Source organism: Odontesthes bonariensis, chromosome 11 (genome assembly GCF_027942865.1).
Source record: "Odontesthes bonariensis isolate fOdoBon6 chromosome 11, fOdoBon6.hap1, whole genome shotgun sequence".
Taxonomy (NCBI): Eukaryota; Metazoa; Chordata; class Actinopteri; order Atheriniformes; family Atherinopsidae; genus Odontesthes; species Odontesthes bonariensis.
The window spans coordinates 23092892-23119474 of NC_134516.1; the positions used below are offsets into that span (position 1 = coordinate 23092892).

The 26583-nt window shown below is 40.4% G+C and overlaps 1 protein-coding gene across 6 annotated transcripts in view; it reads left to right on the forward strand.

The window, feature by feature from the left end:
* mcf2la (mcf.2 cell line derived transforming sequence-like a) overlaps positions 1-26082 on the forward strand; it is a 49815-nt gene extending 23733 nt beyond the window's left edge. For 4 of the 6 annotated variants that reach the window (XM_075477982.1, XM_075477985.1, XM_075477981.1 and 1 more), the window contains exons 2-32: positions 214-297; positions 2991-3105; positions 5150-5240; positions 12871-12984; positions 13086-13202; positions 13303-13452; positions 13574-13698; positions 13807-13921; positions 14013-14132; positions 15237-15428; positions 16163-16354; positions 16451-16604; positions 16745-16797; positions 16962-17041; positions 17210-17276; positions 17389-17504; positions 17588-17657; positions 17800-17892; positions 17985-18077; positions 18514-18639; positions 18841-19062; positions 19148-19240; positions 19320-19398; positions 19479-19548; positions 19639-19745; positions 19949-20041; positions 20680-20754; positions 22347-22456; positions 22574-22686; positions 23418-23521; positions 23702-26082. In XM_075477982.1, the coding sequence (XP_075334097.1) occupies positions 214-297; positions 2991-3105; positions 5150-5240; positions 12871-12984; positions 13086-13202; positions 13303-13452; positions 13574-13698; positions 13807-13921; positions 14013-14132; positions 15237-15428; positions 16163-16354; positions 16451-16604; positions 16745-16797; positions 16962-17041; positions 17210-17276; positions 17389-17504; positions 17588-17657; positions 17800-17892; positions 17985-18077; positions 18514-18639; positions 18841-19062; positions 19148-19240; positions 19320-19398; positions 19479-19548; positions 19639-19745; positions 19949-20041; positions 20680-20754; positions 22347-22456; positions 22574-22686; positions 23418-23521; positions 23702-23781 (3413 nt within the window). In that variant the 3' untranslated portion in view covers positions 23782-26082. Of the gene's footprint in view, positions 1-213; positions 298-2990; positions 3106-5149; positions 5241-12870; positions 12985-13085; positions 13203-13302; positions 13453-13573; positions 13699-13806; positions 13922-14012; positions 14133-15236; positions 15429-16162; positions 16355-16450; positions 16605-16744; positions 16798-16961; positions 17042-17209; positions 17277-17388; positions 17505-17587; positions 17658-17799; positions 17893-17984; positions 18078-18513; positions 18640-18840; positions 19063-19147; positions 19241-19319; positions 19399-19478; positions 19549-19638; positions 19746-19948; positions 20042-20679; positions 20755-21464; positions 21540-22346; positions 22457-22573; positions 22687-23417; positions 23522-23701 lie in introns of all 6 variants that reach the window. The other 2 variants (XM_075477984.1, XM_075477987.1) reach the window with 2 other exon arrangements.
* The last annotated feature ends 501 nt before the right edge of the window (positions 26083-26583 follow it).

Genomic DNA, 26583 nt, shown 5'->3' on the forward strand with positions numbered 1-26583 from the left:
TGTTTGCCCGGCCTCTTCATCCAACAGAATAAATTACACATTTACTTTCCATTTGCTTCAGTTGACAGTGCTCAGCTCTGACCTTCAAAGTGCAATCAGCTGCGTGTAACAGCGAGAGAGCTTCCAACAACTCCAGCAGCTGTATATTATGCATATGAGTGAAAAGGATATTTCTGTGTGCATTCTAATATTTCTCTCTATCTCTCTGTCCAGATGACATCCTACAGAGAGAAGATGTTCCTCTGTGTGCAGCTGAAATTGGATCTGAACTTCAGAAACAGTTTGCCATCTTGCCAGGTTGGTTGATTTGTTTCTCCCCTGAGCACAGGTCATGCACAGCTTTAACCAGGGCTGAAGTCACGTATTTAAGCAGATTGAACAATTTAACTGAACTCCAAAAAAATATAAAAATACATTGATTGATGCAATAAATCCTAATAAGTAAAACAGTGAAACTTTTTGAAATAATCATGTTTGTTTGCCTAAAGTAAAGTGGTGAAACTCAAGATGAGTCATTGTTTCCGTGCAGCCTTGTCCTATCAGAAGTCAGGATAAATCTGTTGAAATGTTGGCCTAATGTTTGATTTTCTGAGTTTTTAAAAAAGAAATGGAGGAATGGTAAAGAAATGAAATAATAAAATTGTGTGAAAAGACAACTAAAAGGACATCCAACACAGATTTGTCATCTAGACTCCGGAAATAGCTTCACGTCTAAGTGCAGAGACTTAAAAGGCACTGCTTGAAAGGCTGTGGGTCTTTGGAGATTTTTTTTCTGTTTTTGGATGCGTTAGTCTGGATATTTTTGTCATAAAAGAAAAAAATTCAAGTGTCTCCTTGGTTTGAGCTTCAGTCTTAACCTAATAAAACCAGTTGTTTACTAGAAAACCTATCAAAATTACTAGTCTTGTGAAGAAAGATGATAGTATGTGGATTTTTGCTGATGCTCATCATCCTTTTGAAAGGTCCACTTCTGGTTCAACGTCAGCCTTAAGTCAGAGCACCTCAAACTATCTTCAAACATTTATTGACACTGTATGACACAGAAACCCTAATTGAATTAATGTAGTTAAGCTTCCCGTCTCCTGCAGGAATGAAGCAACCTTAAATCATAACACTTCCACTGCTGTGCTTCATAGTCAGTATGAGATTCATTCCCTGAAAAGCTGTTGCTATCCCAGAAATGTCTGTTGCGTTCTTCTGTCCAAAGAACATTATTCCCAAAGGGCAGGGCGCAAATGCACAAAATTGTGCAGATTTATGAATTTGTGCGTACGTGTGGTTCTCCTCTATAAATCTACATCATTGTGAAAATGTAATCCTTTGAATTCCTCTCCCATTTTAAGCCATGCATAGAAGCAGCCACTAGCCTAATTGTTTGGGTCGCAAGTACATCTGTTTTATTTTGAGCCAGCCATGTAAGATCAGAGCAAACAACCCTTCAGAGATTTAAAAAAAAAAAAAAAAGAAGAAGAAGTGGTCAGATTCCAAATGAGAGGCCAAAACATGCATCAGTTCCCACAGGGCATCATGTCAGGGCTACAGGTGGAGGACCGGCCAACCCGGCCTAATCTTCAACAGATTAAAGCATTTACAGTACACAGCCTGTCTTGGAGATGATCAGGAGGGAGGCAGAGAGAAACGTTCAGATAAATCACAGGATGTGGGCTGTGTTCTTATACAGCCTTTGGTAACCAAAAGCAATTTATGAGCCAGCGTTGTGGCAGAAAATCACAATGATTTATAAATCCCTGTTCATCTTTTTAAAGTCTCATTATCACGGTCTTCCACAGTCATCCTGACTCATGACAGTGACGCAGAGCTGCAGCTTTTTATAGCACCCGCAATTAAGTAAGAGTACATAATGAGAAAAACACGTGTTTCTATCCTGTTATAGTAAAATTGTCGGTTTTGCTTTATATTAAGTGCACATTCGTCCTTTCGAACCACCAGTGATATGCATGATTTTTGTGCATACACATAATTTATGCATCTGGAATCCTGTAGTTTTGCTCTGATGCTCATTTTGGACGGAAGCTCTTCTTTGAGAATTGTTTTTGCTTCTGTCTGAATTCACCGGAGTGACCAGTATTGGATTTAAATGTAAAGAATTAATTTAAATCCATTTGAAAGATTTTATTTTAAGTTGTTTGGATATCTTATAATACTTTATTTGCTTTGGCGCACATGTTAGTAACAAAGACAGCGCCAGGTTGTAGAAGGCTTTGATTGGGCAGGTTCCACCATAAAGGGGTGGAACTTTTTTCATATTTTGTAGCTTTTTCTTTTCAGCTTTTCTGCTGAACCCAGACAGGAGACACACAGACAGTCATGACCAACCACTTGCACAGAAAAGCACACAAGGCAACATAAGCATACACGTAGGACCATGTGTTGGGTTACCATGACAATCATGGCTGCTCAGTGAATAATTCATGGCAGCAATCATGTACTGTGCAACTTGACCCACCAGAGAAAGACGAGGCCAAGTTTGTGATTACATGTGTTTGGACCCTTTTGGTTTTATAGCGGAGATACTTGTATTGAGAATATTTTTCTGCCATTATGAATCAGATCTAGAGTGAGTTTTCAACTATGGGTATGGGGTCAGTATGTGATGGGATTTTTATCCAAGTAAAAAGTCAGGTTTGGGCCAGTTAACTTGTACACTGTGGTCATGTCGCTCTGTTTTGTTATTTGAGTCTATAATCCCAAGTTTTTTCCCCACAGAAAAATAATACAAAAATAACAATTAAGTCAAAGAAGAGTAACTCAAGATGAATGATCAGGAACTGATACACCTACATCTACTGCATAATGTTTCTTACATTATCCTGGTGACTTGTTAGAATTAGGATTCAGAGACGGTTAAGAAGTCAATATTATCCCTCCAGCTGTCAGCAGGTCAATGGATAATCCACAGCACCAGGTTGACACCAAGCCTGATTGTAACCCTGACCCTGTGAACTGTTCCCTGACCTCTGTGTCTCTAGGGGGTCGCGGGATGAACGGCAGCCCCATCGTCATCTTCCCAGAGTTCCCGGCTTTCAATGAGCTCGAGGAAGGAGAAGTCCAAAATGTGCTCGGCTACCTCACAAGTGTCCCCAGGTCAGTGTCACACACAAACCCATCTGCTCATGCTCGTTTTCCAAAGTGTCCTTTGGTCTGGGAAGTGAAGTGAGGTGTAATACCACGTGGTGCCAACAGATGCCAGTACAATACTAAAGGGACACAAGGATAGAGCCATAAAAGATTGAAAGAAATTAATTTAAATGGGAATGAAAGATTTTAAGACAATAAAAAAGAATTGAGCCTGTTAAAGAAGAATTAAGACTTTATTATTCCCATTGAAAATGTTCTGATCTTCAAGTAAATATAAATGGAATATAGACGCAATTTGCAAATATTTTTTCTCATAAATGCTGCAGTGACCCTTCTGAAACAAAAGGTTTTGGTTTTTGTTTGAGGCTCTATTGGTAGTTAATCCCCACCTCCTCTCATCTATCTGTTCTTATCACTCAATTTTTCTCCTTTCTCTCAATTCCTAATCACTCTCTCCTCCCTCCTTTCACCTTTCCTTTATCCCTGAGCACATTGTCCCCACACAAGCACGCTCTCCCATACAAAATTAAGGGGACGAGAAAGCATGAGGATGCATCTGTAAATCCATATGAGTGGGTCATGGCGGCTTTTTTTTTTTTGTGTAGCTCATCACCTTTTATATATAACACCCCCCCACCCCCCAACCCTCTGAGTCCCCTCCCTCTCTCCCCACCAGCTACTTGCACCATGCTGCCACTCAGCTGCACTCTGAGCTCTGATTGGCTATGGGCGAGCAGCAGGCTGCAGAGCTCAGCTGTAATTGGCAGGAGGTGGCTGGCGGAGGAGCAGAGAGAGGAGCAGAAGGAGGAGGGAGATGCTCCGCAAGGATGGGAACGGTCACCTCTCTCCATCTGCGAGCCGCAAACACTGGATGAACACAGAAAAAGGGAGATTTAAGGATTCTTTTTGGATAACACTGGAACATTGAGGGATTTTTTGCATTTGTTTTTTCTATCCTGGAATATCAAGATTTTCCTCAATTATTCAGTCACGTGGTTTGGATATTTTTTTCCAGTAGAGATGGATTGAGGATCTGCTGTTGCAGCATTCGCTCGGTACATCATCTTAGCGTCTCTGTGTGGATGTGTGCAATGATGAAAATTGGCATATAATGACGCCCGGATGGGCAAGCTCAGCAGTATTTCTGTGCTGGGCTCACAGTCTCTCTCTGTGTGTGTGTGTGTGTGTGTGTGCGTTTTGTTCTTGAATATTGAGCCTCAGTATTTTTAGGTGTTATGTCAGTTTGTCCAACCGGACCTTTGCTGAAAATGCTGCACCCCCCAACACACACACACACACACACACACACACACACCTATGCACAAACATTAGCTTAATGAGGCTGCTACATATGGCCCTGCCTGTGGAATGAATGGCAGGTTTTTCACAAACACATTGATGCAGAGCCAAGGTTGCCATGGCAATCCTAATTATTGCAGATGACAAATGATGACTGCGGACACATCAGCAACATTTTAACCTTTATTCGCACTGCTTTTGAATCACTGAACATGTATCCAATCAGAATTTCAAATAAAGACACTGAAGACGTTCAGCTAATAGTGATCCGAAGCGGTGTCAGTCAGTGAAAGCTTTAATATGTGCTCTTTCAGGCATGAAAAATGTCCTCATGTGGAGTAAAAATTAGCTTTTAAGGTGTTTATATCCTATGAACTCTACTGAAAATTACACAACAGTACCTGCCGCATCCCCCGAGATCAGAGTAAAGAGTGATGAAGATACATTTGAAGGTTTTTTTCAAGCTTACTGTGCTTATTAGGATATCTTTTAGAGACTTACAAGAGCACGAGTGTGTAATTTGATCTTGCAAGTGGGCTCCTGTACATAGAGTCCATTGCCATGCAGGACACACAGTCCCACATGCGGCATAAAGGCCCCCTCTGTTTTCACGTGTTTTGATCTTTTGTCTAGACCTAACACTTGCAAGATGTCGACTTAAACAGTACACGCCCTCCCCTTATCTAATAGACACACATAAACCCAGAAGAGTGGTTTTGTGATGATAACAGCGTGTGCTTCTCTCCTGCAGCGTTGCAGCATCAGGAGTGGGTTTCATCCTGGTCATCGATCGACGGCAGGACCGATGGGCCGCCGTCAAAGCCGCCCTGCTTCGCATTGCAGTAAGATCCTGTTTTAACTGTGTGTGAGCTTGTGAATGATGGACAGAGAGTGGAGAAACTGCCCCACTTTTTACTGGACCGGTTTGTTTGTGTGCATCATTTGCTGATGAAATACTACTTACAGCCACAAATAGCTGTTTTGGAGCTTGTGCATTAGTCTGCGTGTGTTAATGCTTGTGTTAACACGGGTCTGTGGTTGCAGTTGCTGGTGTCAGCTGTCTGTGGGTATAATTTGGTGTGTCACCACTAAGAATAATGACTGTTTTGGCATTTCTTCTGTGAGTTGGTACTTGCAGTAAGGGCTGTGTATTATTCATGAGATGCATGTTGAAGGGATATGTACTGGGAGTTCAGCAATACCTGTGTATCTCAGTTGGAGTTAAAAATAGTATATTACTCTGTAGTGGGTGGTGGAGTCTTACAACATGTGAATATACTATATGTGGGCGTTTGTGTGTGTAATTATATACACTCCTGTTGGGACAAAAAAACAAAACAACTTATATTTAATCCTCACATTTTTAACCATTAGTCTAATTCTGTAAATGTTTTTTTAACTACCAGCCTTGGATCTGTGTTCCATTAGCCTACTTTGTGGACAGTTTAAAACTTTTACTGGTGTCTTTGATACAGCAAGGGCGAAGGCTGTAAAGAGAGGGCATCAACAGATGGCTTAAAGGGGAAGAGAAGTGATGGTGTTTTGGCAGATTCCTACGTGTAAGCTTTTAGTTATCAAACATTAAAAATAAACAAAAAAACTTTTTAATCGACTCCAGAAACAAAAAGCAAACGTATTCCCTGCTGGATGTTTACCCCTTTTACTAAAAAGCAGGGACACAGTACAAGGGGTAAATAAAAGTAAACTGGAATGATTAGCTGATGACTTAAAGCCTCTGTTTAATTAGGAAATGGTAGAAGGAAAAAAAATCAACTTCTCAAACGAATAATTGGAATTTGATACCCGGGATGTGTTCCAAAAATGCTTATTTATTCCTCTTCTTTCAACTGTAAGTTTTTGAAAGCTGAGGTGATGGCGATGCTGTTGTAATATGTGATGAATGTTGTTTGGTAGTTTGTCTGAATAGCAGTAATTGTTGCTCCAAAATGTTTATATTAGGGCTGGGCAACGATTAAAATTTTGAATCTAATTAATCACACGATTTCCCTGATTAATCATGATTTATCGCATTTGTACGCAAAATCCAAAAATTAATTCAAAAGTAGCGTATAGCTTTAAGTATTTAGTTTTATTTTAAATGTGCTGCCATATGAATGAAAGTGCCATAACATTTGTTGTGCAAACACACTTTTAACATCAGCATCTTTATGTAGTTTTTATGTAGAAGCCTCGCTCCACTGTCTGTTTCCTTGAATGACTTGCTGCTATCAGTTGTGTGTTTTGCCATTAAGTGATATTTTAGACTGGAGCTACTACGGTGATAAGACAATTTAACTTGGCAGTGTTTACAGATGACTTTGTTTCTGTCAGCTCCTCTGTCTGGAAGAACTTTAAAATGAAAATGGCCGAGTAAAAGTTCCGTACCGTTGTTCCATGTTTGGTGGATCTGTCAATTACTTTCTTTTCCTGTTCCGCAGCAGACAGCAACAGACTTTTACAATAATAAAAGCCTGTGAGCAACAGACTTTTACAATAATAAAATAGATAATAAAACAGGGGTGGTCTGTGGCGTAGTGGATTGAGCAGGCGCCCCATGTACAAGAGGCTACAGTCCTCGCTGCAGCTGGCCCCGCTTCAAGTCCCGTATCAGACGGCCCTGTGCTGCGTGTCGTTCCCCCTCCCTCTGGCCCCTGCTTCCTGACTCTTTGAACTTTCCTATCCATTAAAGGCACAAAAGCCCCAAAAAATAATAATTAAAAAAAAAAAAAACTGCGTCAATGCGCGATAAAATATTTATCGGCGTTAAATAATTAACGAGTTAACGCGACAATAACAAATTAACTCGCCCAGCCCTAGTTTATATATATATTTTAGCTTTAATGGTGCTCTCACATATATGGAAGTTACTTAAGTCAGGATTTCTAAAAAGTACATCTAAATTTTGATCAACACTTCACATTATTCCATCATATCAGCCTCCATATCAGAGGAGGCAGCAGCATTTCTGCATCTTGGTTGTACGTTTTCTTTCTTTGTGTGGTTGAGTTTTAACTTGTATTTATAGATCCAGTGATTAACTTCGTTCAGACAATAGTTTTTATAAATGTTCCTGAGCTCATGCTGTGATTTCGACAACAGAATTATGTTGTTTCAATGGAATGCAGTCTGATTGTCTGAAGGCCACGCAGATTTTTTTCCAGTTTTCTTTTTTTAATAAGAAGCTACTTAATTTTTTGGTGTTTTTGGTTTTTAACAGAGAATTTACAGTCTAATTGTCAAATTTAATTTAGAACAATTTCACAAAATGATCTTTCTAGGAGGACACTGTACTGTTTTACTTTGGTCTTCGATTATGTTATTCATTAGATGTTTCACTGTTTCTTCTACAAATGTTTTTCACTTTTTTCATTTTTTCATTATTTTTTATTGTCTTCAATCCTTTTTGTCGGAATCATATTAACCAGCCCTGCCAGCAGGAGGTTGAGGCTTCACCACACCCTTCACATCTGTTGTCTGGATGCTCATCTTGTATAACACAGTTTAACATGTCCAATTTGTGCTAATATATGCAAATGTATGCTAATTGGACACTGGTTATCATTAGGCCTAATAGTTTTTCTACAGTATTTCAAAGAAACTATACCCTCAGTGGAAGTAAGCCATTATGGGAGTCTTTACTTTAGTAGCTGAAGTACTCAGACGAAACATCTGCACGCTTGAGACATTAGAATATTATTACAGTATTGAAAGGGACACTGGTGGAAAGTGTGGTTTAATTGATGGGACAGGATGGATTAGTAGATGTCTTCTTGCCACTGGCTGTTACTGTAAAGTCATGTGACACTGAGCAAAAGCTAATAAAGATACTAAGGACTAAGAACAGATGTGGTTTTTCCCCCCTAGAAAAGTATTAATGATGTAATTGGAGTCAGCATTAATATTGATCAAGAATACGTTTGGATCAGTGTCTGATTGACAAGTTATTACCATTCAGTTGATGTAAATATAAATCATTAAATTAGATAGATGAGGAGATCAATACTACATTCTCAAAGCTGTCAGGGCGAGCAGCTGGTGAGCCAAGTTTAGTGCAACCGGGGAAGAACTATTATTCTCCCTGTTTGTTTTACTCATCCGTCCAAAAGCAGCCGAATCCACTAACCACCGCCTGTGAAACTAATAACAGATTATACATCTTTTTTTTATCTTCATAAAATTATAAATCCATATTAAAATATAAATCTAGTGTCTGCAAGTTCCAACAATGTACGGAAACCAATGCTTTCCTAGTATGTTTCTTTTTTCCGGGTCTTGTTGTTCGTTGCTCAGGCTTTATTCTCTCTGAATTCAACCAGCAAAAGATAATATTGATGAAGCCATGATGATTTATGTCTCAACCTGAAACAACATAATTCAGAGTGGTAGTTGAGTTTATCAGCAGGGTAGCAGAAGCGTCTCTCCTCCTGCCTGTATCGCCCACTCTCATTACCTTTCTTCCCTCTTTTTTTTCCTTTCTTCCATCACTTCACTCTTCTGTTCTGCTTTTGTTTTTCCTCTCTCTCTATGCGTGCCCTCTGGGGTAATCCTCTTCACTTTCAAAGGGGAGTGTGTATTCCCTTTTTCTCCTTGCAATCTACCCTTCAAAAAACTGGTATAATAATGTGACAAACGTAAATAAAGAAGATAATGGGATTGGCTAACAAATCCAAAACAAGTGGATATTTTGTGTAAACCTTATGCAAACCAGCAGATGCAGCAGCTCGATATAGACACAGTGCTACAGCTTTTATTCTCTTTCATGTTTTACGTAGGGAGAGCAGAACATTAAGCACACAACGGTATTATAACTTAACCTGAAGGCATGAAGAGCAGGTGCCTCATATCCTGTCCTTCTCAGGCCCTCTCACTGTTGTGGGTGTCCCTGTTGGGCACGCCTGCTTTGTCCACCAGCCAATGACACTCAGTCTTACTGGAGGGTGAAGGTTGTTCATCCTCCCATGAGAAGCACTCTTCATCAAGGCCATTCAAGGGCACTTGCTACCATTTGCTTCCCTGGCAGAAAGAATGGAAAAAAAAAAAAACTGGCTTGGGCAGCATTGTCTTTTAAAGCCAGAGATTAGAGTAAAACACACGAGCACCGTACTGCTCAGAAGTCCAGTACTTTTTATATTTCTGATACAGTTTATATTAAGTTAACTAATAGGCTTTCCTTCCTAAAATCAAATTAAACTCTTTAGATAATTTGGTTAAATTTCCCCTTTATGTATCAGGTTCAGTCAGTGACCAAAGAAAAGCATCACTTCCCTGACCGAGAGAACACGAATCCCTCTAGGTTATCACTCATGTTCATGGTGTCTTGCTCTCTATCTCATCTTTTGGTTGCTTGCATCTGCTCCTCGTCTTTCTGCTTCAACAAAAGGCTCCATATTTGCTGACTTTAGATCCAACATTCAAATACTAGAGTGTCTATGTCAACATGCCCTCTAGTAAAAAGTTTAAAAAGGAACACTTTTATCTCTGTTGCAGCCCATCTTAGCCTAATAAATAAACCGTCAGTCAACTGTATTGGATAATTGCTGCGGGGCGAAGAGGCAGATGGCTCCGTCATCTGCCGCAAACAAGAGGCCTGAATACATTGCAACAAATAGTATCAGCTGAAATAGCTGGAGTGATGCTGAATTCAGGATTTAAACTGCAGTGGGATGTTCTCCGTGTTCAAAAGCTGAAAGATGGGAGGGGGGTTTAAGCACATGAAGGGAGGTGGTTTTAATATGGTGCCTGTCCAGCTCCCAGGAGAATAATGTGGATGTCATTAGAGGACATGCCAGGAGAGGTTTTCCCTGTCCACCCATCCTTCCTCCCTACTTCCTCGCTGACAGAATATGAATCAGCCCGGTCAACATTCTAATCCTTACATTTATTAATGCATTCTTTTTTATCTGTGAGAGTTGTATGCAAGCAGGTGTCCAGGGAAGCGTGTGCACATTTGCATATATCTGTGTTGGTGTGTCGGGGGGACGCACCGAGCGGCATGCGCATTGTCATGTTAATGCGGGGTTACAAAGGAAACCAAGACCTCAGGGTATATTGAATTTAATGACTTCCAGTATGAAAATATGAGATGTAATGCTCACACTGCTTTTAAAAACGAGGACACTGCATTTTCATGTTAGACACGCACTCCGACTTATTGGCTTTTATCTTGATCTGCAAATGTAATTTGAAAGCAGCATATCACTTAAATTAGGAGGCTTGTGATTTTATTTAAAAACATGCCGTATGTTATTATTGTTTGGGTTGATATTGAAGAACTTTCCAACTTCCAACTTGTCCTTCATCAACATCCCAGCAGGCATAGTTTGTATTTGTGAGTGTGAGACAAAAATAAATGACTAGAAGAGTTTTTTTATAATTTTTTTTATGCTCGCAGATTTCTCTTTATCATCGCTCTCTGTTGCGTCCCATCATCCGCTCTCTCCGCACATCTTCCTCTATGCGTTTTTCAAGGAAAATGGTTTCCATGGCAATGCAGCACAGGGCATTTTGTGACCATGATGTATGCATGTATGCACCCCTTCCTCCTTCTAGACCAGGGGTGTCAAACTCATTTTCACCGAGGGCCACATCAGTATAATCGTTGCCCTCAAAGGGCCAGATGTAACTAAATGCAATGTAAAATAAATGTAACTACTCCTTAATGTTAAATAACTCTTAATTTATTACTTATTCAAGTTACAAATATTATATATATATTTGCATAGATGTAAAAAAAAATATGTTTGCTTGTTGCTCTGTTATTATATCATAAATCCTTTTAATTTGTCAGGTTATGAAACCCACATCACTCCATCAAGTAACGATCAAACTATCCGAGTGAATAAAGAAAAATAACATCAGACACAAGTTATGACATTTACTTTGTTAAAAACTTGAAATATCAAACAAAGCTAGCTTTTACTGCCGCATTGTTTTTGGTTGGGGCTTTCACGAACACATACCGTTTTTTCTCCTTGAAGCACAAACACGTATTCGCCTTCCAATCTTTCTTGAAACAGAAAAATTGATGCAGATGCCCTTCCATCTGCATCAATTTTTCTCTTCTGGACATTTTGGGATCATCATTTATATTACTTGAGTTTGACACATATGTTCTAGACCATATTACAACCATGTGATGCATTTCCTTAAAATTGATTGATTAAAACGCTTGTAGCGTCTGTAATTCTGATGAATGGAACACCAATTACCTGATTTCATAGAGACTGGATGTTAAAACCTAATTAAACATTAATGGAAAAAGGTAAGATATGTTATTAAAAAGAACTATTTCAAATAGTTACAGGGAGCTCATTAACAGAAAAGCCCGCCATGTAACTACATAATCTAAGCAATGAAATATTCAAATTACTTGAATGTTTTTAACATTATTTTTTCAGGTATTGAAGCAATTAAAATGTCCTGCGCTTGTCTCACATCTCTGAGGCTGCCTCCAGTCTTGAGTGTGTGTGCATGTTTGTGTGTGTGTGTACATGTCAGCCTGTAATGATTTATCACGTCTAACAGGGTGGAGCAATTCACTCAGGGTTTCAGAGGAAGCCATATCCGATAAAGTCTTTCAGCTGAGTGGCCTCTTGGGCCGTTGTCTGTCTCTGTAAAAGGCTCTGCTAGTTATCGTGGCGGTGAAGAGATTAAAACTGTGGTTACTACCCACGTAACAGGACGGCAGTAGGGAATTACTACAATGAAATACAAAGATTTTATATATTATAATTTATATAAGATTTGTATTTATTGTAAACCTCATGTCTCATACATTCACAGTACATTAAAAGCCCACTTCACTTTAGGCTACACAAACTAACTTCCTTGGTAGAGACTTTTATTTTTTACGTCTGTTGCAGTGACTTGTTTTATAGTAGGAGATTAAGAAGATGAAAATAGTATCTTCTATCCTAGAAAGAGACACTAAACAACAAACAAACAGATGTGACTCAAACGCGGATGGCTAGACAACCGAAAGAGACATTAAATGATTTCAATAAGACATGGAATGGATACAAAGAGATGAAAATGAGTCATGTGAGACATGTTAAATAGAATGACACCAGATACAGAATAGCTAGAATAGCTTTTTTTCTTGATTGATGGGATATCTGCACTTCTGAGTTTAGGGGCCAGTTTCATATCCATCCACAAGTCATGTTTCATAGGAATATGTTGACGAAGCAGATTGAATTGTGCACTGTAGAGTAAAACAAGGCTTATTATCCAAGAAACGTTGAGGTAATGACGAGTTTCCTTTTTTCTTTTTTTTTTTTACTTTCATGAATTTGTTAGGGGCTCTAGACATTCGGATTTATTGTTTGATAGTTTCTTGGTTCTTTATGTTCAGAAAAAAAAGGTATTTTCCAATTATTAACATTGGTGCAGATAGCTAATTCTTTCCACAGCTGACATACAATCGTAGCAGATGGATAAGCATATTTCTGTTCCTCTCTTTTTCTCTTTCAGGGTTCATTTCCAGGGAACTTGCACTTGGTTTTGGTGTTACGTCCCACTACTTTGTTCCAGCGGACTCTCTCGGACTTACTGTTCAAGTTTAACAAGGATGAGTTCAAAATGAAGGTGCCGGCATGACTTCTACTCTGCATGTGTTTGGGATTATCTTGATAATAAAAATGAAAAAGAATCATATCATCAACTTACTGTGTTGGTGTGTCTGTCAGGTGGTGATGCTGAGTTCGGTGACTGAGCTCCACGCGTATATCGACCCAGGGCAACTGACCACAGAACTAGGAGGCACACAGGAATACTGCCATGACAGTTGGATCTCACACCGCACTGTATGTATACCCACACAGTTACATTTTTTTCTTTTTCTTTAATCACACAATGCACCCTTCACCCTTTTCAAATGTATAAAATCCTGGATATTCCCCACAGGCCATTGAGGCTTTCGCCCTCATGGTGAAGACCACGGCTCAGACTCTGCAGGCATTTGGAACTGAGCTCGCAGAGACAGAGTTGCCCAACGATGCCGAGGCCACCACCAACCTGCTGCATGTGCACACTTTGAAGAAAGATAAGATGAAGGTAAAACACGCTATACATGTGTTTAATGTCTGCTTTCAAAACTTAATATCTACTGAACAAAAACAGCTGAGAATGTTAGTAGTTGCCAAGTATTTATTTAAATTATTAATTTAATTTCAAGGAGGACCTGCAGGTGGCGCTATCTCAAGGAAGATGCCTGTTAGACTGTATTAATGAGCCTCTACAGACAGATCCTGAGTACACCATGACGCATGATGAAATGGAGAACTTAGCTACTGTACAGAGGTAGAAGAAGGGATTGATACATTCACATAGATGCAAGTTGAGCTGTCCGTGAACACATGAATGAGACTCTCCTCTCTTTCCATATTTACTCCCCTCGTTCCCCTTCAGACTCCTGGGTCAGCTTGATGAAACAGAGACAGCATTTGATGATTTCTGGGAGCGCCACAGCACCAAGCTGGAGCAGTGTTTGCAGCTCCGCCATTTTGAACATCACTTCCGTGAAGTGTGTTGAGTTTGATCACAAGAAATATTTTTCATTCATCTTCTTTCCAAAATATGAACTACAAGGTGTTACCTATCCCTGTGCTCTTTAGGTGCGAGCCCAGCTGGATGTGATGTCTGAGCGTTTGTCGAGTTTCTCTGAAGTCAGCGTAAGCCCCGCCCACGCCGAGCATGTCCTCCGAGAGCTCGGCAGCCACGAGGACAAGGCTTGTGTAAGCACTAACAAACAATAATTCTGGTCACATGGCTCAGAAAACAAAGACACTGACCTTTTGATGCATGCTCGTTTAGCTAATGACACAATCAATGCACTGATCCACCCTCCACTCAGTGATATAAATCAAAGAGGATGTAAGAAATTCACAGGCTGAAATTTTAGAATTTTTTTCTTGTGAAAATTGGAAAACGTAAAGATGAGTTTTTGTTTGTGCAGAACATCATATCCATATTTGCATTAATTACCGATGCAGGATAAGTCTGTAGATCTATACAGGTCTTAAAAAAAAAACACCAAATAAATCAACTGCCTTGTGTAATGTAGGAGTCCTACTCTGTCCAGCATTAAATAATGACCACTGCATTCTACATGTTGTTGAAGTTGGAGGCCTGATGCTTTGTTCTAACTCTGCCTACGTATGGGAATCATCCATCTGGCTATGACTTCCATTAAATCTGCAAAACTCAATCTTTTCCGTTCACTTTTTGCTGTTAGTAATTTGCCAAGAGTTCTTTACATGTTTTTAACTTTTATGAAAGATTGGAAAAACTAGTTGCCCACTATTTTAACAAATTGCTAGCTTGACAATGACACAGATACACATACACTCTTATCTAGGATATGAGGTTTTAGTAGTTATATGTGTGTGATAGATGTGTGCTTTTACCTGTCAGGCCTGGAGTGCCACACTTATCGCAGAATACTGATAAGAATTAGGGCAAAGCCAGTAATTTACTCTAAAAGCAGAAGGTTAACCCTATCAAATGTTTTCTTTTAATATTTCCACTATCCTCAGAGGCCAAGAAATAAAAAGTTTTAATGGACAAGTTTTTTAAGATATCCCTCCTGTTTTAGAGGAATTTTTAAACAAAGTCTGAAGTCATAATGGGTTTTAGGCAAGTTTCCATTCTTTCATAAATAGATACATTTACTTATACAGATTATATATTATGGTTACTGAAAAAGTTGCATAGAAATGAAGTGCGAAGAGGAAACCGATTAATATCGTCAGCCAGTGATTGATGGTGTTCCATCTGGGGGCGTAAATGAACAATAGAGTGTATTATTAAGCTCAGACCTCTCCATTGTGCTTCAATAGGACTTGCTGGACCTTACCCTGTCCCTTGCTAGTGAAGGCGACAGGCTGATAGAAAACGCTCACTATGCAGAGGACTCCATCAGGCCAAAGTGCAGCGAGCTGAGAGGAGCGTGCGAGGAGATAAACTTTACTTTGAGGAGCAAGAAGAGCCTCCTGCTGAGGGCTTTGGAGCTCCACCATGCTTTGGAGAAGGTAAGAGTGCGACTCAGGTCCCGGAAAAGTTTCTTAGCAGGAAAATAAGTGCTACGTCTCTGTTGTTTTTTTTTTGTTGAAAACAGATGAAAAACCCAGCAATGTTAAAAGTCACAGCATGGGATGTTGAAGAGAAGATTTACCATCAGTTACTTACAGCATGTTTACCCATAGCAGGGCTGACAACAACAGGATGGCCAGAAATCAGCCTCGTATAACAACCTGTACCCTTCCTTTACACCATTTATACGTATGGGTTAGACTTGCTTAATCAGTGAAGGGCCCTCACCCTGGTCTTAGATACAAGTGCGTTCTAAAACAGCACACCCCGTACATGTATAATACACATTTGACAAAAAAATTTAGATAAATGATCAAAAGAATATCTAAACAGAAAGGTCAAACGAAACAAAATGCCTGTACACTCCCACCCTTCACTGTGGCTTAATGGTTTGCCCAAACCAGGTGATCAATCAGGCAATTCCCTTCAGCTTGAGACTTTGGGCTCATGTGCGCACTCCTTGAAAACACACAAAATAAATGTCAAAGAGAGAGACTTTAGTATACTTCCCCAAAAATATAACAAAAACACAAAAAATTCTGTTGCAAATAAATGATTACATTTATTATAATATAAATATCACAATGTATGTGCATTTTCCCCTTAGTGAGAGGGATGGTGCACAGCACCCTCACAGTCCCCTACAAGTACTGATAAGTGTTTTCCCCCACAGGCCTCTCGGTGGTGTGAGGATGGCATCTTCTTATTGGCTAGCCAGCCCGTGGACCGCTGTCAGTCTCAGGATGGAGCTGAAGCAGCTCTGCAAGAACTGGAGCGCTACCTGGATACGGCATCGCTTCACACCCTCACAGACCGCAGCGCCATCTACTGTCAGTACGAGGCAGTACTCAACGCTCAGCTCAGGGTCAGCAAGAAGTGAATGCTTTGTCTGAAAATGTGTTGATGGAAATTATCTTTATTTACCGGCATGTATTAAAGGTTTGTTCTCCATCGTCCTCAGGACCAGATAGAGCGTGTTTTCCAGAAGCAGAGCTCTGTCCAGGAGATGTTTGAGAAGAGACGCATCAGTCTGAAGAAACTCGCTGCCAAGCAGACGAGGCCAGTCCAGCCAGTAGCTCCAAGACCGGAGGTCAAGTCTCCTCTTTCCTCTCCCAGTAAGTGTCAGTAAATCTGTATTTGACAGAAAGATGGATAGCAGGGTGTATCACAAAGGCCAACACTTGATATGAAAAGAGGGAAAGTAGATTAAAGACAAGAAACAAAAGTGGATTAAGAGTGATATTTTCTTTTCCAGGTCAGGAGAGAAAAGAGAGGAGATATTCAGCAGATAGTGCCCTCTGCAAAAAGGTAAAAGCATGGTTATTGTTTGTGCCATCATTTTTTAATGATAAATGACAGATTAAATTATTTCTGTATTTTTGGTGCTTAAAGTTTTAATTATATCTTAAAGACAAACCTTTTATCAAAGCTCAGTTATATGGCTGTTATGAGTAAAGATGTCCGGTTTCCAGGTGGAGTCTCCCGTACATAATGGTGGCACGAGGCACGCTTCTCTTTCAGAAGAAGAGGAAAATCTGGCAGTACTTCGGCGGTAAGTGCTCAAAAGTCAAGGATCAGAAAGCATTTAGTTTTCAATCATCTCTCGATAAACCTGGCACCCAGATACTTCAGTTCTAAAGTAATGACTTTAAAAAGCAGCATGACAGCGTTCAATCAATTCTGATGAAAGCTTAGTTTGTTTTGTTGCCGTGGTTTCCAGGCATGTGATGAACGAGCTGCTGGAGACAGAGAGAGCATATGTGGAGGAGCTCCTGTGTGTGCTGGAAGTGAGTGCTGTTATTCACTTACAGTCTAGTTAAGTGAGGCTGATCGTCAGCTGAGTGCACGACCTATTCCAGTATTCAAGTTATAGCTCATTGGTTGACGTCTTGTCTGCAGGGCTATGCAGCAGAGATGGACAATCCTGCCATGGCTCTCCTCATCCCCAGCACTCTGCTCAGCAAGAAGGACGTCCTATTTGGCAACATGTTTGAAATCTACCAGTTTCATAAGAGGTATACCTCGGTGTTATTTTGGACATTTTTATGTTTCCAGACTTGAAATATATTTAGTGTAAACATTTATTGTTTGTCTGTAGGACGTTTCTAAAGGAATTAGAAGCATACACCGACTGCCCTGAACTTGTGGGCCGCTGCTTTTTAGAACGGGTGAGTACCTCTTCCTCGGATTACTTTGTACATTAGGTTCTGGACTTATTACCAAAAAAGTATTTGCCTCAATAAACTGTTTCCATCAGCAAGCGGAGAACTTGTCCCAGCGAGCTGATTACACTTGCTGCTTTCTCTGCAGATGAAGGACCTGCAGATCTACGAGGCCTACTGTCAGAATAAACCTCGCTCTGAGAGCTTGTGGAGACAGTGCTCCGACTGTGCCTTCTTCCAGGTTGGCCTCGTGTCTCTAACAACACCCTCCTCTTTACATGGTTTTTACTAGATAATTGCATTCTAGTGATATATGTTTGTTTTACAAACCAGGAGTGCCAGAAGAAGCTGGAACACAAACTTGGGTTGGACTCCTACCTCCTTAAACCTGTCCAGAGAATCACCAAGTACCAGCTACTGCTTAAAGTGAGCGCTGCATTTCAGAGCCTATTTTAAACTAATCTTGAAAATGATTTAGTTCACATTTACCCTGCACACAATCCTCTAAAATGAGTGTTCTCTTAGGATTGATCCTACAAGCCTGCCATAGGCATTCATGGTTGGCACGGCCCTCTATGTCAGTCCTATTTCTTTATCCTAAATAAAGAAATGATCTAAGTTTAGTGAAATATCCCAAGATATGTATCTCAAGAACCAGTAACAGAAGGAAGATGCACAAAAGTTCCTTTTTGAATGTTGTACCAAAGGGTCTGAATAAATATGTAATGTAATATTTGAGATCTTTATTTTTAATAAATCAACTAAACAACTTGCCTTTGCTTTACCACTGTAGAGAATGATGGGTAATGTGGAGGAAGTGGACATGTAAGACTGACTTTATTATCTACTATGATATTTTCAGGAGTTGTTGAAGTACAGTAAGGGCTGTGATGGCTGTGATGACCTCCAGGAAGCTCTCTCCTCCATCCTGGGGATCCTGAAAGCTGTTAATGACTCCATGCACCTCATTGCTATTACAGGATATGAGGTCAGTGAAATTTCACGGTGCAACTGATTCAGAGACAGATGCAGTTGGGTATCTTGGTGGCTTGACCGAGGATAAATTGGCTCAATCGAAACATGAATGTTAAGAATAGAATGGCATATGCAGGAATATGTCTTTAAGATTGGTGAGCGTGATGGCTGTGGCTACATTTGCAGACCATATCTAATCAATGGTTCTTTTTAGGGTAACCTGTCAGAGCTGGGTCGTCTGCTGATGCAAGGTTCCTTCAGTGTGTGGACAGAGCACAAAAAAGGCCATGCCAAGGTGAAAGATCTGGCCAGGTTCAAGCCCATGCAGAGGCACTTATTCCTGCACGAGAAGGCTCTGCTGTTCTGCAAGAGGAGGGAGGAGAATGGCGAGGGCTATGAGAAAGCTCCGTCTTACAGCTTCAAACACTCCCTGAGTGTAAGCTCATGGTGTCACATTTAAAGACGGCTCACGTGAGTGCAAATTCCCTTATGTGCTAAAATGTCCCTCTCTCTTTGTTCAGATGAGTGCGGTGGGCATCACAGAGAACGCTAAAGGAGACAACAAGAAGTTTGAGATTTGGTGCAATTCCAGAGAAGAAGTTTTTATAGTCCAGGTAACATCACACAGCCTTATTTCTTTGACGGAGCACTCAATATATAACAAAGAAATAAATCGTTACTTTTTATGTTAAGGCTCCAACACCAGAGATTAAAACGGCGTGGGTGAATGAGATCCGTAAGGTTCTGACTCGGCAGCTCAAAGCCTGCAGAGGTAGGCTTGTTTGCTTGAATTGTTCCATCTTTTGCACGGCACAAACACTTGACACTGTAGTAAACTGATATATGTTTCAGATGCAATCCAGCAGAAGAGCTCAGACACAGTTTCTCCAAGTCCCACCAGCAACACCTCCATCTCCCTCAGGTTGGTGTCATGGACTTTACATAAGGCGTGTTCACCCACTCATATCTGCGCTGCGTTTATACTGATGTTTCCACTTTTGGTCTCTTCCAGCCCCTTCCGAAGCAGCGGTCAGAAGAACCAGAAGAAGCAGGAGGAGAAGAAGGCAGAGCCAAGCCCTACCTATGACACCAACTCGTGTTCCTCACCAAAACACAAAGGTGATTTTTGAATTCATGCTGCATCCTCCAACTGCTGTAGACCTTCAAGAGATTTATCTCTGTCCCACCTGAAAAGCTGCTCTGCTCTCTCCACTCCCCCTAACGTGGACTCCTCTTTTCTTCATTACCTTCATTTCCATGGTTCCCATGGTTTCCTATCTTCTCCCTCCCCTGCCCCTCATTATCAAACCATTGACCCCTAGATGAAGCTGTGACCAGCCCAACCACTGACAGGTCCTCAGTGGCTAAAAAGCGTTTTACTTTGCAGGGCTTCAGCAATCTCAAGAGTCCGAAAGGTAACATTGGCAAGCTCGAACGAGCTTGATATTTAGAATATTTTTGTTCATAGTTTCAAAAAGTTGTATTCAATAGCTATTATTGAGTGCCTGTTAATTAGAGTAATTGATACCTCAGTCTAAATTGATTGAGGGGCTGACGGTGTGTTCCCAGCTTGTTTGTTGGAGATAGTCTGTCTCCTGGTGGTAAAGTGCACCACTGCCACCGTTGTTAGGGCTTTTGTACTGGACACTATATCGCTGCCATGAAGTGTAAAACTTTGCAAGGCCATCATTGATGCTCCTTGTCTCAGCAGAATCAATCAGCTGATCAGTATGTATTCTAAACCTGTTTGTTAGATAGATAGATAGATAGATAGATAGATAGATAAATAAACTTTATTCATCCCAATTTGGGAAATTATTCTGTTCCAACAGCGTACAGTATAAAAGATATGTAAACAATTAAAGGAAAAACAAGCAAATAGAATATAATAAGAATAGAGAATAAACATCAGTTCTCTACCTTTCCAAAGACAGAATGTCAAACCTCTAACTGGGTTAAATTTTCTATGATGTGTTGAATTCTTGCGTCTCTGCTCCTACTCCCCACCCTCACCGCTCTCTTCTTCTCCCCCCCCCCTGCTTGCATTGCCCAGGCTCAGCTCTGAGCCCTGAGCACAGCTCCAAACGCCACACGGGCAAGAGTGACCCCACACCGTTTGGGTTCAAAGGTATATTCCTGTCCCATTCTAGGGTCCATCTGATTTTAAAGGCCATTGTTCACCTTCCCATCACTCACCATTAGAGTGTGCACCAGTCTTGTGCCATCATTAAGTAGGTTTCACCTGTAGCTCATGTAGAACGATGAAACTGGATATGTGAAGACATTAACCCCCCAATAGAAGCCTTTTTTTTTTTTTTTACAAATTTGGAGACAGATTTGTGCTAATACATAACAAATAATCAGTATCAGTGCATTTTCTTCATGTATTCCCAGGTCATTCTCCACTTGACATACATGATTAGGGATGAAATGTCTTTGTGGTGCATACAGATGCTTTGTGACATGTTTTTTTTGCCTCTGAACACTGCAACTCCTATGTCCACCACAACATGTTAACCTTCATCCACAGGTCATTGTTATCATCCTCATTTGTGAATTTCATGTTTGGTATCTTATCATTTCTGGAGATGCTCTTTCCTTTTCATGGGGGACCATTTAGCAAAAGCACCTGGGTAAAAATGACCTATAAAGTAAAAGAGAAAGCCCATGAGTGCTTTACTAACCCTTTCTCCTGCACAAGGAAACGATATAGATTGTGTTAAAATTGCAGCCTGGTCAGCATTCTAAAGCTTCACTTTACCGACTGACCAACTAACCATTTTTTTTCTACGCGACTGGCCGGCTGTCACTGATTTGCCGACCGTTTTTCCCCTTTAGAGCCAGTTCCACACATCACTCTGAGCAGAGTAAAGTGGATGAGTACCTCTAGTCTGTTGCAGAGCAAACGGCAAGGTACAGACCTGCTCTGAGGATCAGCCACAGTGGGTTTTTGCTGTTTTTTTGTGGTGGAAATGATTGATTTTGCCATAGGTGAAGTGTCGCAAAAAATATCAACCTTTCCAAGTCAATCTGCCTTGTATTGAGTCTTGAGAAACATTGTAGAAAGATATTAATTGAGTCTTGCAATTATCCAAAAATGAAATTCCACTCTTTTCTGAAGTTTTAAGTCTCAATTCTTGGCAGAATGACAGTGTCACAATGGCCGCTTCACCATTAATCAGTTATTCTCCCTTTCCTCTTCTTCACTGGGTGTTTTTGGTTTGTTGTGTGGCCTGAAGAAAACTGTCACAGTACGCGACTAATGTCCAACAATGGAATCTAGATAAGCCGTAAAATGAATCCAAGTGATTCCAATCTTCGATCAAAATCTACCTTTATTATCAGGTATTTCCTTGCTGTGCTCTATTTTTATCTGTTTACTATCAACATTCATCTTCTCTGGGAGTTTGGGTTGATCTTCGTGTTTTTCAGTGTGGAGCAGTTAGTCATGTTTCAACGGTAGTTGTTTTGTGCTCCTATTGTGTATCTGTGACATTCAGTTTCTCCCTCACAACCATAAACACATCTTTTCTTTAATGATTATATCAAAGATCTCTCTATAGAGCTGCTTTTGAATATGTCATCCAATAAGTGGCTCGGGAACATTCTACTGTCACAGTCTGTGGGCATGTGGTAAAGATTTGCTTCACTTTCTGTCCTCCTTTCCTTTGATTCTCTTTTTACCATCCATAATTGCCCACCTCCTCCGCCCACCTACAGGCTGGAACAAGGCGTCTCTCTCAGTGGATGCCTTAGAGGAGAATGATGGCTACTCCAGCGGTGAGGACCCCATGAACTCTGACACCGAGGATGAAGTGGTAAAAAAGCTGGTGAGCCTAAGCATGAGGATTTTTCCACACAATATAAGGTTTCCTATCAGTGCTTTTATTAATTTTGTTGCACTTGGTTAATCATTCACAGTCTGGTTGTAAAATTTGACCCTGTAGGCTCCAGGAAAGTACAATGTGGTAGCAGACTGCGAGAAGGCAGGACCTCAGGAGCTGTCTGTCAAGAGTGGAGACATGGTCCAACTAATCAGGGAAGGAGAGGAGGGGCAATGGTAAAAAAATCTTCTTTTTTTTTTCTTTTTTTTTAGCCAAAAACAATGTTTTAATATTATTGTAATACGGTAGTTGTATCCAACAGATTTGACACCGTTCTTATTCTTATCATTCTATTTCCATAAAATGAATGCAGCAAGACAAAAATTCCCAACTTTTCTGGAAATTATGTTTGAGAGAACAAATGCAGACACTTTATGACAGAGAGTACATCCAAATGTTTCTGACACCTTACTTCATATAGCATGAGGGGTACATGCACAACATTAGGCAGACATTTTCTATGTTGTGATGGATCAGAGTAAATCTGGAAGGTAACTCGTAAGTCTAATATTTCAGACTATTCCCACAGTAACACACAGTTGTTTTTTTTTAAACCTGGACCTTATATCCGACATGAAATACGTAAGCCCTGGATAACAACAACATGGCAGCTATGAGCTAACAGGGCAATAGTACGCGTTCATTCATTCATTCGTCTTAAAGTATTGGTGAAATAAAAACAGATAATGCCTTATTTAGAGGCTCTATTGTCTATGCCCTGTTCTCTCCCTTTATATGGATATACTCGGATCTTGACTGTTATCGGTGAGTAGATGAACGTAATTTATGCCAGAAATGAGGTCCACGTTTAAAAAAAAAAAACTTCCCCTTTCATGTCACCTCAAAGTCCTTTTTAAAAACTATTATGTGCCATGCCACATTGTTGAGTAAAGTTGAATCCTCACAGGTTTGTGAAGAACCTTCGCAGCAGTAAAGAGGGTTGGGTGGCAGCAGCAAACCTCCTCAGCCTCATCTCAGAGTCCAAGTCATCCCAATCTCTCAGCAGCTCAGGTAGGTTACATGAATTGGACGTATACACATTTTGAATCAATTTAAATCTACCCTTCAGCACCCTACTGTGTGTCACGTGATATTGCTACATTCATCATCCATTCTTTATTGTGATTAAAGAGAATGAGTGAACAGTGGGATAATGAGGCTGTTGTTGTTATTTGTGTGTTTGCCCTTCAGATGGCAGCGTCTCTGGGAACCTCAGCACTTCTTCCAGCTGCAGCGAGACATACACCAGCTTCTCCGACATCAAACCTTGACCTGAGATCGCCGTCCAATCTCCATTGCTGTATCTAAAACTATATCCAGGTGGAAAAAAAAAGTTAAGACAGGACTGACAGGAGGATACAATCAGTGTTTTTATTTAATTTTATGTTTTTTAACACCACTTTGTTTGTTGGATCCTACCACCAAGGCGAGAAATATCTCTTCGACTGATTCTAAAATTTCAAACTTCATTCCATTAGGGATCAATCATTGCTAATCATACACATTAAATGCATGTGATGTACCACCTCCTGTTAATCTTGCTTTAAAGATGTCAGGGGGCTAAAAGTCATCAGCCTTCATTTACTGAACAGGTGTTCAGTGCCATTATGTGATTATGTAGCATCAAAGTGGACAGTTTTGAAGAACGTCTGCACCAAATGCAACACTGCTGGTGTCGACCCATTTGAAACCCGTTCAACTCGAGGACATTGCAGCATAGCAACATGATTCTTGTTCGGGGCACTCGCAGATACTATCAGGCAGGTATTTCACACGACGCATCAGCTTTAGTGTCAGACATTGATTGTACACTGTGAAAAGTAGCAGGTGGCTGCAACAAGAGAAATGCTCTGTGTGTGTCTTGGAGCAAAGCTGAGCAGGTTGAGTGTTGCCACCTTTTTGTAAGCTACACACAAATGGGGCAGAGGGTGTGACAATAGTGACACAATAAAGGTGTAATCCTCCTAGATATCCTTATAGAAGAAACGCACTCAATGTATCACCAACAGCGCTACCTGGTGGACACACACGTCTTGCACTTCTCCACCTACTCAAAGGCTGGCAGCTTGGACATCTTTTGAACCTCTTTGTTTTCTAAAGAGGGATTCAAAGACTCGCCTCTGAACAGCTCTGCATTTACCTCTCAGGAAACCCAAGAAGTTGCGTTGAGCAGGCAGGTGTGACTGCATACCTCCACGTGTTGGCTAAACGTCACCGTGCGTGCGCATTCTTGACTGTGTGTGTGTGTTGGGGTGTGTGTGCGTTTCAGAACAAATCCACCACACCAGAAAACGCATCGACACACAGACACAAGACTTTTTAGTTACCTTATAAAGCTGTTTTCCAGCTTTGTGGGATGGTAAAAACAGTCTCCAAATCTAAATATTCTGCATATATGTTTGTTTTTGTGTCACTGTGCTCCCTTATATTTGGTCTGCACAAAAGCGAGCTTTGTCCTCTCCCTCTGCTCCCAGCCCCATTCAGGCATGTGACAGTGGCCACTTTTCTACATGCAGGCCCAGCCGGGGCCCAGACCTGCTCAACGTGTTTGCACCTCCAGCCTGAAAGTATCATTTGTTAACCTAACTACAAACTGTAGCTGATCGCAATCGAGTAAAAGAAAAAAGAATTTAAATAAATAGTGATAAAAGTCTGACTTTTTGTGGGATTTACACAACAGGGGTTGGTGAGTATACACACCTCTGAGGAACCACTGCTGTTATGAACACTGAATGACACCTTTTCTCTTCCGTGTTTTCTAAGAGTAAACATGCTTTTTATATACCAGGATTTCTACTGTATCCACAGGTCGCTGTAAAACACTCTTCCTTTTTTTTATCAGCCAGGAAAGTGCAGGACACTTTGGACTAAAACCAACCCCACCTGTTTATTACTTATGACCCATCAGCAGGCCCCACAATGCCACTTTACTTTGTTGAATTGGAGCTTGGCTCGATTCAGTGTCCTCCCTGTAAAGACGAAGAAAAAAGGAAGAAGCTAGTTTGCAGGCCTCTCAGTGTCAAAACTGTGCGTTTCTGGTCTTATGTGTTCATAAATGTTACACTTGTATAAATGTCTTCTCTATACCTCACACTATTTTCCTCAAGAGCATGTAAACTGTTTTGAGGATCATGGTTTTTGTGAGTGTCCTTGTCTCATCATCAATCTTTGTGGCATGTTATTCGCAGTTCAAATTTGAAACCTTCTAAACAAGGCAAGTATTTTCTACCTGTTGTAATATTGTGAGAGTTTATTTTCTGCCCTCTTAAGAAAGCTGACATGGGCACTAAACTTGTCAGTGTTTGATCGTGGTCACACAATAAAGCTTACTGAGTTATTTGTACTTTTTCGACTGAGGCAGGAGAGATGAGAAAGGGTTATATATTTTTTGTTTCTGTTTATGCAGCACATTGCAGCAACCACTGTCTTTATTTTCTTACTGTATATCTACTGAGTATGGTGGTGAAAATAAATATTATAATGAGACATGTCTGTATATTTGTAAATATGTAATTCTGACTTGTATGTAAAATGAAAAGCAGCTTTAATAAAATCTGAGATGGTTTCTTCTACGGGGTTTTGCCTTTATTGTGGGGAATTTTATTTTATTTTATTTTTTTTTATTTTATTTTTTATATAAGTATATATTTATTACCGGTCACATTTCTATTTAAAAAACAAAACAAAAACACCCCGTGGGTTTATTTCTCATAGAATCACTTGTTTATTTTGATGCGGATGCGTAATTTCAACCACGTGGTTTCTCGCCTCCAATGGGTCTTTACGGTTGAGACTGTCAGGAATTAGCCTGGGGTGCGTTCGAATAAGTTCGCCGTCTGACCTTAACCTCCTTATCGTGTTTTAATGTCCTCGCTGGATGACGAAGAACATAAAATAAAACAGTTAAAGTTGTCTTTACTCAAACTTATGATGAAAATGGTTTTACTCAAGCTTATTCAAATAAACACAACGCAGTAATGCAGCAGGAAAGGTGGTAAGGAGGAATTTTAGTGAGAGGATGTGAACGAGATTCAGCTGCGGCTGGAAAGATACAGATTTGTCAAGTTAGCGTG